The sequence below is a fragment of the Protopterus annectens genome, chromosome 2.part0 (assembly GCF_019279795.1).
Source record: "Protopterus annectens isolate FY-2018-M chromosome 2.part0, PAN1.0, whole genome shotgun sequence".
NCBI lineage: Eukaryota > Metazoa > Chordata > Ceratodontiformes > Protopteridae > Protopterus > Protopterus annectens.
In genome coordinates this window covers 1,398,337,662-1,398,351,327 of record NC_056728.1, presented here as the reverse complement: position 1 = coordinate 1,398,351,327, position 13,666 = coordinate 1,398,337,662, and the positions used below count along the sequence as shown (strand labels likewise).

At 38.2% G+C, this 13,666-nt stretch overlaps 1 protein-coding gene across 1 annotated transcript in view; it reads right to left on the bottom strand.

The window, feature by feature from the left end:
* MGAT4D (MGAT4 family member D) overlaps positions 1–13,666 on the bottom strand; it is a 997,995-nt gene that overhangs the window by 380,751 nt on the left and 603,578 nt on the right. The window contains exon 7 of the mRNA XM_044060402.1: positions 12,416–12,491. Coding sequence (XP_043916337.1) covers positions 12,416–12,491 — 76 coding nt within the window. The remainder of the gene's footprint in view (positions 1–12,415; positions 12,492–13,666) is intronic.

The following is a 13,666-nucleotide window of genomic DNA, read 5'->3' as shown; positions in this document are numbered from 1 at the left end:
TTAGACTCAGCAAGGCCTTATTATATCTAGGTAATTCCAATATTGTATCATAACTCAAAAGAATAATTTTGTTAGTTACACCAATTTGCTCACCCAGTATCTCTGACAGAGTAGGCTGCAGGGAATCTTTAAAGTCTGCCAACTCATTACACTCCCAGAAAATATATGTTCCTAATTACCTCTTTCTTCCCCATCATACCTCCAACATTTGCTGTCTACCTGAGGAAAAATTATTTGGAGTCTACTTGGGGTATAAAAATACCCATTGTAAACACTTCCAAGCAAAGATCCTAAAGCTTCTAGACATTGTTGCATATTTGGGAGACATACATATATCTCCCCATTGTTTCTTTGTGAATTGCTCATCCAATCTCTCTTTCCAATCCTTTCTCACCTCCTCTGATTCATTCTACAGTTATCATGCAATATTTTGTATGCTATACTAATTATTCCTTTTTAACACCAGCTTCTGTAATAGATTCTACTAAAAACTCTACCAGTGCTGGTGTTTCACTTAGAATTCCCCTATCTATTTCGGTTTGCCTATACTCTATCATCAATCCTTGACAGGGAAGGCAATCTCTAGCCTGCAGTCCAAATAACTTCTTGGTCTCTTCCCATTCTACTACCTTTCCCTCTCTAATTATTTGCTCCCAATACCTTGGTTCTTTTGCCAGATTCCTCCAATAAATTCCAGTCCCCTCTTGCCTATTGATTACAGCCACCCCTATCAGCAGAATCTCCTTTCTTCATTCTGCGTTGGCTTAGTTCTTAGAATACTTTCTGCTACTTTTTGAATATGATATCCTGTATGGTTATTGGTATTCTCTAAGGTTCTGTATCCAAAATCCCAGTATCTCCGTGTTTCTTGAGCTTCTCATTGTTTCATCATCATCCCTTTCCACTTTGAGTTATAGCTTTCTGCTTGTACTATGCATTGGAGTCAAAACTGTGTAGCTCTGAAATATCCCATCAAATCGGGTAATGCCAATCCGCCTTGTTCTACTGGAAGTATCAGCTTATCCCACTTGACTCTCGCCATCTTCCACTCTCAGATAAAATCCTTCAGCTCTTTACTAACTGCTATCCGCAATTTCTTCTCTGGTTGATAAAAATATGCCTGACCCATGTATAAAACTAAAGGGACTAAAACATTTTAACTGCTTGCATCATGCTATCCATATCCATATAACAGAGCTTCCATTTTCTGAGTTTTTGTATTATCTTTTGTTTAGTCTCTTCCCACATATCCTTACTGCCACACCAGAATCCTTTTAAATCCACACTCCTAAGTACTTCATTTTATCATGTCCCCATAAATTATTTATTTATTTGACATTTGTTAACCGGGTTAGTCCGACTGGGCTGCAGAGCCCTTTTTCAGCGGAGACCCAAGGAGAAAAGCTCCATACATAAACAAATACAAAAACAAAACATCATACAATATTAACATACAAGTATATATAGATAGGAGAAACAGAATGCAACTTATAAATGAGCATGTTAGAATACAAGAGTAATACTGAGGGTTTAAACAGCATCTAACAATTACCATCAGAGAGAAATTCAAGTTTGGTAGAATATCATAAAGGTCTTAAATGAGTAGTTGTGGTAAAGTGTGCGAGCTCAGAGGGGAAGTGAAAGTGGACAGATAGTTTAGGTGGAAGTGGGACCAGGACAAGTCCAGGAATTAGTAAACAAGTCCTTTAGAAGTTTTTTGAAGTTAAGGAAGTTGCCGTTTGTTCTTAGAAAAAGGGGAAGTTTGTTCCACGCATTGGCAATGGGGTGACTGTATAAAAGTTTGCCAGTATTTTTATTGGGTTTGTACATGTCTAAGAGGTGTAGGTCTGTGCTGCTTAGGTTACACATAGGACAGCAGGGAACGATGAGGTCCGTGAGGGCAGGACAATGATAAGATTGATTTAAGATAGTGTGTGTGAGGTGGAGGTGGGGAAGGAGTTGGTTATGTAGCTCAAGTCGTAGATTTTTTTTAAAGCTATGTAGTGGTGGGAGTGATAGGGAAAGTTGGCAGTGAATCTGGCTATTTTGTTGTAGGTAGTTTCAAGTTTAGCTAATAGAGTGGATTGAATATTGGTGAGAAAAGGGGCTGCATAAAGCAAGGTTGAGAGAAGGAAAGTCTGTGCTAGAGAATGTTTGGCATTATTAGTGCAGTATTTTTTTTTTATGTTTGTATGAGACCAAGTTTTTGGAGGGTCTTTTTGATGGCTTGCTAAATATGTATGTCAAACTTTAGTTGGTCATCTATGATTACACCCACAGTATGTGGTTCAACAGAGATAAGTCTACTATTAAGAGAAGATACTGTGCAGCTATTTTTGTGCTGCTGTAGTGATTTGGGGAGGAAGAGTAGAAGTTTTGTTTTTTTTAGGACTTAGAAGTAGTTGATTATTGGTCAGCCATTTTTCGAATGAAAGGAGGGAATCTTTAGTAAGAGCAAGGAGGTGGGGAAGGTTATCAGAGCATGAGATAATAGTGGAGTTGTCTGCATATTGTATTAGTGAGGAGTTTGGACAGGAAGTGTGTAGGTTATATGTAAAGATATTAAACAGGAGGGGTTAAAGGACTGGCTCTTGGGGGACTCCTGTTTGGATTGGGAGGAGGCGGAAAGCCAGAATGGAATCTGTTGGAGAGGTAACTGGAGAACAATAGCATAGTAGAACAGGAGAGGTTTAAGGGAAGAAAGTTTTGAGAGCAGTAGGGTATGGGAAATGTTATCAAGGAAGAGGCATGAGAATAGTTTGCTATTGTCCTGTGCTTTGGCGATATTCTGTGTAAATGAAATGAGAGCTGCAGAGGTGCTGTGGTGAGGACAGAAATCGTATTGGGTGTGAGTTAACAAGTTGTCTTGTATGATGTGTTTGAGAGGCTGGTTATTAATATGTTTTTCTAGAATTTTGGATAAGGGGGATAATATGGCAATAGGTCTGTAGTTAGTTGGTTCAGTTGAATTGTTGCCTTTGTGGAGGGGTATGATATAAGAATTTTTACAGACATCAGGATTGTGTTCTCTTGAACTGACCTGTTTACTAATATGGAGAGTGGATGTGCAACAGAGTTAGCTGCAAGTTTAAAGAATTAATGAGGTAAGTTGTCAGCAGAGGGGGAGCAGGTTTTCAGTTTGATAAGATGAGATTTGATGTATGCAGTAGGGAAAGGTTGAAGACAAAACTGGATGGAATTGGTAGAGGGAAGGGGATCAGAAGTGGAGAGAGAGGTGTTGTCAGGTTTAGTTAACTTTTTATAGAGCCAGTGAAGAAGGAATTAAGAAAGGAGGCAGTGTCTGTTGGTGAGCTGTTAAGACAGGGGCTGGGGGTAGAAGGGCTGCCTGAATGTAAGAGTTTGTTGATACTATTCTAAAACTTTTTCATGTTTGAGTTGGGGTCATCTAGTGTTTTTTGATAGTATTGTTTTTTGTTCAGATCGACTTGTTTCTTTGTTAGGTTCTTAAGTTCTCTATACGTTTGGAGATGGTGATGGGAGTTTGTTTTTTCCAGGTTATCCATGGAGCAAAGCTTGTTTTTCTTCTTATTTTTCTAGTGCGAGCTAAGGAGTTTTGGATATTCAGGAAGGTGTTGTTAAATTTGGAGACAGCCTCAATGAGAGGGAGTGTGTAGAGAAATGATTAGTTAATAGAGAAGAGAAGATTATTGAAAGTATCTGGGCAGAAATTAGAGAGATTATGGCTGTATTTGTATTGGTGAGGTTTTAGCAGATGAGGTGAGTGTCATAATATGTGGGTAGGGAGATAGTTACTTAGGGATTCAGGTAGAGTGGTGGCATTGTGATACAGATTTGAGTTAGAGGTGAGGATCCAGTCAAGAGTAGTGCTGTTATTTGTGTTTTTATTGATACAGGTGGGAGAGGTGATGAGTTGAGAGAATCCAAAGAGATTGATGCTAGTATTGGGAGTGTAGGAATTAAGGGATTTCCAGTCAATATTGACATCACCTAGGATGGTAGTCTCATAAGAAATGCTTTGAGATGCCCAGGAGAGAAAGTGTTCCAGGGTAGGGATGTTGTTGCCAGGTGAGATGTAAACTGCTACTATGGCTAGGTTTTTGTGATTATTTAATTTAATTTACAGTTAGCAATAAGAATTTCAGCTGGATGGAAATTGGGATGAGATGCAGGTAGAGGACAGAGAGTTTGTCAGAGTAAACGATAGCTACACCACCACTTCATTTCTTCTGTCGATCGAGGCAGAGGATGTAACTAGGGGGAAAGATTTCACAGTCTGTAATATGGGGTTGTGACCATGTTTCTGACAGGGTGTGAATGTCAGGGTTGTAGAGAGAGAGAAAGGCATGGAAAGAAGTAACTTTGTTAGCAATGCTTTGAATATCGAGGGAGAGTATTTTCATAGTTTTGGGGTGTGAGGCTGTGGAGTTTGGATGGGGGGGGTGAGGAGAGAGAATGGTCAGGTAACATAGTGTAGATGTTAGAGGGGTGAGTATAGCGAGCGAATCAAGGGTGAACACAGCGGTTCAAACCAGAACGTGGAGAAAGCTGTGAGACGAGAAAAAAATCAACCAGCTAGCAGGTCAGTACTTAAAGGGGTCTGTTTATCTATATGAACTCAAAAGCAGATTTAGTAGAGCATCAGGGAGGTAGAATATAAAATAAATGCAAAGCTGTGGGAAACTGTATATATTTGTTACAATAAACAGAATACATATAATAATAATAAATATGGATATTTCTGAACCAGTTGTGGGGGTATGTAATTTAGAGCTATTGCCTTTGTTTTAGCTTCATTAATTTTGTGATCTGAAACTGTCTCAAAATGTTATACAATACTGAAATGGACTTTTCTGGTTTTATCAGGTATAACATCATCTGCAAATAGAGCCTGCTTTTCTTGACTACCATACCAATTATATTCTTGGATTTCTGAGTCCCTTATTTTCTTTGTCAATGGTTCTAAATATAATGCATATAACAAAAGGGAAAGAGGAAATGCCTGCCTGGTTTCTCTGCTCAAACAGAAATTATTAGAGAGGAACCCACCCACTTTAATTTTCACCGTCAATCCCTCATATATCCTCCGTCAATCCCTCATATAGCCTCCTAATCAACCTTATACTTTTATCAAGGAATGCAAATGCTTCCATTGCCTTGCTTACAAACTGTATGAATCTGGATCTGATAGGTCTTTACCCTCTTTAGGTATTTCAGACACCACTGCTTTCTTCCTGGATGTTGGTGTTTCTCCTCCTCTTAAAATAATGTTAAACAAAACCTTTCAGATCTTTATCATTTTTTTCCTGCTAGTTTCCAAACTTCCACAGGAATACCATCTATTCCTGGGGAATTTCCTGTGGATTGGTTATACATCCCCATTTTTATCTGATCTCCTCCTATCCTAACTCTTAGTAATTGAGCCTCATCTACCTCTAACCTTGGCATATTTAATTCTTCCATATAAACATTTCCATTTGTTTCTTTTCCTGATTTCCATATTTCTCTGCTTTATACAGACTTTCATAAAATTTCTGAAATATTTCTAGTACTTCTACAGCATCTCCTTTTATGTTCCTTGTTACGAGTTCCCTAAGCTCAATGGTAACCTCTTCTACTTTCTGTTGCCTCAGTCACTGTGCTAAAAGTTTTTGTGCTCTGGAGTTATTATCAAAAAACAGTTGCTTAACCGCAAAATTTCTAAAATCATGCATATTATGGAGGTAATCCTTTATTTTCTGCTTAGCACTTTGCAATTCTCCTCTTCTTGTTCTGTGAGAGTGAGTATTCCCCCCATTCTGCAATACTTTAACATTTGTCATTCCCTCTAAATAATTCTTATTTCTTAACCATAGCTCTCTTCCTTTTATTTTCACCCTATTTTTAAACTCCACTTTCATGTTATCCCAATCCTTAGCTATATTTTCAGAAAAAATTTCTATCTGGGCAGTACAGTGGTGCAGCGGTTAATGTTGTCACCTCACAGCAAGAGGATCTGCAGTTTGATTCTCGGCTGGGGTGCCTTCTGTGCACAGTGTGCATGTCCTCCCTGCGTTCGCGTGGGTTTCCTCCAGGTACTCCGGTTTCCTCCCACAAGACATGCATCTGGAGTGTTTCTCCCCAGACCTCCACTGAAAATAGACTCTGTCGTAGTTGGACTTTCCCAGTCAACAAATGTTAAATCAATAAATAAAATAAATCTACTGTAATAGCACCCAAATAATTTCCACAACCCATTCCTTAAATTCCTCTCTTTTCAATAGATAGGTAGGAAAGCACAAGTGTCTCATTTTTATTTCATTACCCTGTGTTTTTTATTTTAGTTATTATTGGTGCATGATCTGAAATAGTTATTGGATGCATATCAAAACTTTCAATTAAATGCATATGTTCTTGTGAGATGCAAGTTCTGTCTAGCCTAGCCCAGGTTTTGTATCTTGTGCAATAACATGTAAATTCACTCCAAACTCCTACTACTGAATTCACATCTTCCATGCCAAATATTTTCATAAGTTTCTTCAAAAATCTACTCTCCTTTGTTATATTTTCCCTTCTCAGTCCCCCAGACACATCTTCACTGCTACAAATCAAATTCTATTCCCCACCAAAAAGTAATATTCCCTGCTGAAAGCTGATTATTTCTCCCAGAATTTTCTTAATCTCTATTACATAGTTTTAGGTAGAATATAAATACATGCCAATGTAATCCTCCTCCTCCCTTGCCAGTAGCCCCTTAGTAGTACAAATCTACCATTATTATCTTTTGTATCCTCTTCTATCACTATTGGAGCTGCTCTTTCAATTAATATAAATACTCTTTTCCTTTGTCCCAGGTATTATGCTGAATAACCTTCCTGAAAACATTTCTTTATCCAATTCACACATTCAGTTCTTTCCAAGTGTGTCTCCTGTAGCATAGCTACTTGCACTCTACATTTTTAATATAGTTCACTACTCATTCTTTTTTGTACACATCTTTGAGACCATTCACATTTAAAGATAGTATAGAATGTGTCATTATATTAAAAAAGTTAATATTTCCACCTTTTATGTGTAACAGATTTTTTTTGTAAAGTATCTAGTTCCTACTTTTATGTTACATGCATACACTAATGTTTGGCAGGGTGATCTTTTATGCAGTTGTTTTTTGCCATATCCATATGAGCCTATGTCACATCTTACAAAACTTCTTGTTTTATTGAAAGCTCTCAGACAAAAAATGCTTCCCCAATACACCCCTAAAACCAATTAGCTTAATACTACCACATAAAGTTATGTATATCTTCAAATATTGAAGTTTTACCCTTCTAATAGGAATAAATGTTCCAAACTGACAGTTACACTCACAGACTTGGGTTAACCCAAAAGGAATGCTATGCATGTTACGATGCATAGTACAGCCTGTGCTTCTAGTAAATCTGGTTTTATTTTAGCTTTATTGCTCTCCTAGATTGGGAAAACACTTGAATGTTTTCAGAAAACATTATCTCTTAGACACTGAAAGAAAGTCATTGAAACAAAGAAGTATTATGTTTTATTGCTCTTTATTAGATTGTCTCCATGAACTGCGGTGGTGGTGCTGCAGTAGCGCTGTCACCTGACAGTAAGATGTTGTCCCGTTCGATTCTCAGCTAGAGCATCTTCTGTCTGGAGACAGGCGTGAGTGGGCATATCTTCGTTGAAGGTTGTGCGTCAGGGCTGGTAACTCGGCACATAAAAATCTACTGCCAATCATTAGTGGACCGGAGTTCCGCTGTGGCGACCCCTAACCAGGAAAAGCCGAAAGACACAACATTAGATTGTCTCCATGAAGACATGAGAACCAGATACAGAGTTGCTTCTACAAGCATTTATTTGTTAGAGGGAAGCTTTATTATATTCAGTGTTCTTTTTTATTTGCTTCTTCTTAAAACATGTTACTAGATCAAGCCACGGGCCTTAATCCAGTCATTCCCCTATGCAAGAATGAGAAAAAGCACATATGTTTTTCTTGTACCATGTTCTTTTGAACAGACTTTTTATGCTGCAGTGTCTACATTTTTTAAACCTGCACAAGTAAAAAGGGAAAGGAAAAATGAAAAAAAAAGCAAGGCACCTGTTTAGTTTAGTATCCCAATTACACTTAAAATAACTAAGAAAACTTACTTTATAGCATGCATATTATATAATGCACTATAAAAATACTTTTGTTTTACTTACAGTTAACTGTCTCCACCCCCCTCCTCCGCCCCTCTCCTGTTTTCCAAACATTAATGACATGAAGTAGGGCATATGCTTTAGTCCCCTACAAGTTTAACAGAGTCAGAAAAATCTAATATTTCCAGGTTTTCTTCTTCTGTCATGTTTCACAAATATAATTAATGTTTTGTAATTCCACATTTATTTGTCATTTTCCAAGCTGTTTGTTTTATTCTTGTTTATCTTAATCTCTCAAATCCAGTCTCTGCTTCATTTCCAATGTATTCTTGGTTCTTCTAGTCAAGTCTTCTGCCTTTTTTCTGTCTCTCAGGCATTTTCCATTGAAACACTGGAAAAGGTTTCGTTGGCACAGTGTCTCTGTGGTCTTTATTACCAGAACACGAAGCAGTACCTCCTTCTGTTTCACAGCTCACTTTTTGTTGGAAAAACTTTTGTATTTCCTCCTTAGCATGTTCTGCATCAAAAATGATTTTGTGCTTCCAGGAAGGAATATCCTGAAGATATCTGGGTATAGCAGTTTGAATCTAATGCTGCTTCTCTACATTCTCTGATTAGTACAATAAATTTACTCCTCCTCTGCCTGGTGTACAGTGAGTAATCATTTTCTACTGTCTCCCACTTTTAGTACTTTGTTCTTCTGCCACAGTTTTGTCAAAATCAACTCCTGCTGCTGGTAGGATTGTATCTTTACTAGTAAAGGTGTAGGTTGTTTTCTTATGGCCAGTTTTGGAGCATATACATGATGTTCATAGGTTCATAGGTTGGTATTAGGCTATCAGCCCTAGGGCCTATACAAGCCTACCCATAACAATTCCCTGGCTATTTCTTCCCACATTATTTACTTCCCTGTACCCCTGTCTGCCAGGATGACGACGTGATACCCAGGGTGAATTTCCTTTCTCCCATCCAATCGTCAAGGTTACTTTTGAAGAGGGCCAAAGAGGCACTCTGCTTGACATGTATAGGCAATCTATTCCAGAGTCTGGGGAGTCTCTGGGTCAGGAACCTATCTCTCCAGCATGTTTTGTTTATTGTGATGACAAGGTTTAGATCACTGGAGCATGTGGCTCTGAGGGACTGGGATTTCTTTAAGTGTAGCATGTCCAACAGCTCTGGGTTTGACATGGCCTTGTATGTTAAGCAGAGATCACCTCTGAGTAGACGATACGCGACAGAGTATAGCTGGAGTTTTTTAAGGCGGTCTGTGTAGGGCATCTGCTTTAGGCCTGTGATTCTTTTAGTGAGGTATTTATGTGGCCTTTCCAGTTTTTGCAGATGTCTTGAGAGGTACATACCAAATGGGGCGTTGCATTCTATAATGGGTCTAATGAGGGATGAGTACAGTGGGACAATGACCTCCTTTTTTCTGGATGAAAAGCCCTTAGTGATGAGGTGAGCCACATAGAAGGATTTCCTGACTGTTGTGGCGATGTGGTTATCGAAGGTGAGACCACTATCCACCTGTGTCCCTAAGTCTCTTATCACACTTTCGGTGTTTAGTGTACTGCCACCTATATGGTAATTAATGGGTATATGTTTTTCCCAAAGGGGATAATTATACATTTCTTGGCACTGAGCTTGAGCCCATGGCTCTGGCAACAAGCATCTGTTTCTGTAAGGCCCTTTTGTAGAGTATCCACATCATTTGGGGATTCAATAATGGCTCCCAGTTTGCAGTCATCTGCGAACTTTGTTAGCCAGAGTACCTTAGTGTTGGCCTGTACTTCAGAGAAGTAGATGCCAAACAAAAGCAGTCCCAGGACTGAACCCCTGAGGTACTCCACTTGTCACTTGTCTGGAGCTGGATTTGGAGTCTGCTACTTTTACAGTGTGGGTTCTATCAGTAAGCCAGTTAGCAACCCATTGGGTGACGTAGGGATTAATGCCCAGCTTAGTAAGTTTATCTATGATTCTAGAGTGGGGGATGGTGTCAAAGGCCTTGGCAAGGTTTAGATAGGCTGTGTGAACCACCTTACTCTTGTCCATGGCTCTGGAGACTGATTTGAAGAAGTCAATCAGGTTCAGGAGACAAGATCGGCCCTTCATGAACCAAAACTGGGTGGGGTCCAGTGTTTGAAGGTTGCCAATGTCTTTGTTTATAAGTTCCATGATAATACGCTCCATGGCCTTGCAGATAAGGCTCGTCAGACTGATGGGACGGTAGTTTCCAGGATCCAGTGTGGATCCCCCCTTGTGGAGTGGCATAACTGTAGCTCTGCACCACTCAGTGGGCATGAAACCTGAGGTGAGGCTATGATTAAACATGACACTTAGGTGAGGTGCCAGTTCATATTGTAGTTCATGTAGTACACAGCCCGGGATGTCATCTGGTCCCATGGATGCTGTATTCTTAACTTTGGAGAGTGTGTTTTTTACCTGTGTGGCCGTTATTACTGGAATTTGGCAATCTTCCGGTATTGAGATGGGCCATTTAGGGGGTGAAGTTGGCACTGAATTGATCTGCCAGGATATTGGCAATATCCTTGGGATCAGTATATTTAATACCATTCTGTTTTAGTTTCAATTAACGCCTGCTGTGGAATGCCAGTTCAGTTGCTTATCGTGTTTTTTATAGGATTAATGCAGTCTGTTCCATCCAGCTTCTCTAGTACAGCAGAAAATCTCAGGTTTTCCCTATGTGCCCTGTCCTCTAATTCTATTATTTTTTGAAATATCTCTTTTTGAGCAGTCTCATATTCAACCAGCCTTTTCTTCATTTCGACCTCTGATTTTTGCACTTTTATCACCTCATCTGAATATTTGTTTGAAGCTTCTTCCCTTTTTCCAGCCTTTTGTTATTTCAGTTGATATACTCAATCAGTGTTTTGTTTATTTTAATCAGCTCTACGTACATTTGACTTTTTTTTCCTCTAGGTTACTGGAAGTCATGTCTTGCACCAAAGCTGGAGTTTGCACTGCTTTTTGCTGAACAGCTGCAGGATTCTTCCCAGTCAGTGTTTTTTTACTCTCCTTTTATGATTGATTTTCTTTCAGATTTTCTGAATTTCTTTTCTGCTGGCATCCAGGCAGTGCACTTACTAGCCAGTTACTGAAATTTACCTCAAAATATGAGTTTACTGGCTCTCTCCTCAGAGTTTCTTTTTTCATCCTGGGAGAGCTGAAATTTAGTTGTTACTAAATGTGCAGCCATCTTGGAAGTTTGACATAAATCATCTGTATTATAAATAAATGTGTGTGTGTGTGTGTGTGTATATTTTATATATATATATATATATATATATATATATATATATATATAGATCCTAGGACCAGTTCTGTTTGGTATTTACTTCTCTGATGTTACTGGCTGACCAAGTATATAGATGATTGCAAACTTAAGTGTCGTTATTAACTTCTCATCTGACATTTGACAAGCCGAGTTTTTTTTGCCTCAGGTTTAACAATCTGGGACTCGAAACGCAGCTCAGTGTTACTCATTATACTCGCTATGTTAAATTCACTGTCTATTGCTTTATATAGGTCATTTGTATGTATGAATTGTGTTATATAAATCAGCATTTCTATATAAATTACTAAATTACTGAAAAATACATATATACATATATTTTAATAGCTCATCTGTTGTAAAAACACTCTTGCACCAACTCAAGACAAGTTATTTTATGCCCTAAAATACTCTGCATATTTGGTTCCTATTCCATTTTCTGATTAGTCTCTTGCTTATTTAGAAACACTTGCTGATGGTTTAATTCATTACTCGTAAAATACTCCTACAACCACACTTAAAGTTTTCAGTTTGCCTTATTCACACTTTTGGACATATGAGATAAACTTACTGCCAGTTGTTGCTTCTATGCCTTTGCAGTTACACCTAAATACCTTACTATTTAATAAATAATTCCCAGAGCCTCAGTATTGTTTAAATCATCTATTTACTGACAGTGTACTCATTATCATGGCATGGTCAGTGGGATGAGCACTTCAACATATATTTATGCACACACACATGCGCGCGATCACGCACACACGCGCGCACACACACACACACACACACACACACACACACACACACACACACACACACACACACACACACACACACAAGCAAACTGCTACAAAAAAGTTTTGTAGTTCTCTTTTGAACCCAATAATATATTTCTGTTTTCTTGCCTCTTTAAGTACTTTAATGAAAAGTCATTCTCACTGACAGTTTTTTGACACCCCTACACTACTGACTGAAGTATAAAAAGTAGTTTGAAAAAAAAAAAAATCTTACCTGCACATAATATGTCCCTTTGGGCTGGGCGTACAACATTAAGAAGCTGTAATCTAAATTCTGTTTTGTCCTCCACCTAAATTAACAAAGAACATGACAAAGCATCTGAATATCTGTAAAGAAAGTTGGCGCTATTATATATTAAGCATTCTAGTTTTGCATTTATTAAATGGTAATGTTAGATTTTATTTCAGAAACAAAATGTTAAACGGTTTTGAAGTGCTAATTGTTTAGAATGCCACATTTCTGACACAGGGTGTGGCACAGTGCTACACTTGTTAGCAGTGCTGCCTTGCAGCTTTTTGGGTCTCATTCTCAACTAGAATACTTTTTGTATTGAATCTGAAAGTTGTGTTCAAATGGGCTTCTGCCAAGATTGTTTGTTTCCTACAATAATCTGAAGGCATGCTGGCAGGTTACAATGCTACATCATTCCTAGTGTGCCTACAAGTACTGGTGTGTCAGGTGTCATTGTGTGCTCTGTAATGAATTTATATTCAGCCTGGGGCTGTTCCTGTCTTACAGCTGTTGTTTATCAGGATAGATTACACAGCCCATACAAGCCTGAACTGGATGAGAACAAGTATAGAACATTTTTTTTTTTTTTTGCAAAAGCACAGACGTTTCACATGATGTAGAGTTTGCACTTTTTAATAATCTAAATAGAACAATTTTGTTAAAATATTTAAAAAAAATTAACAAATGTATAATGTTATAAGCTGACACATTTGCTGATGTTCAAACATGTAGAAACAGTGTAAATAACAGCATGCATGCTTTTCAGTAGATGAACATTGCCTGGATAAGTTAAGAACAGTCATAGTAAATACTTTATTTGTACTGAGGGCAATGGGATTTATAATGGAGACACTTTACTGAAGTAGGACAAAATCTGCTGGTGAAACTAATATGACTGGGCAGTAGTCAGGGCTTCATACTGCCAGTGCTGGCTACACAGCATTTTATTACATTGTCAGAAACTAACAAAAGCAAGCACATAACTACAAAATACATGTGGCATACGCTAACACTCAGTAATATAAAACAACTCAGGAACAAACAAAATTACATACATAGTTAAATCAAGTGGTACCCCTGGTGTGGGAGAAGGCTTTGCCTCCATACTCTCTACAAAATATACTAACTCTGACATCACACTGTCTTAACAGATAAAGGGAAAACAGATATGCAGCAAACCCAAGTGTTTCATTTACATCTGAGTCTATATAAACATGGAATATACTAATATTA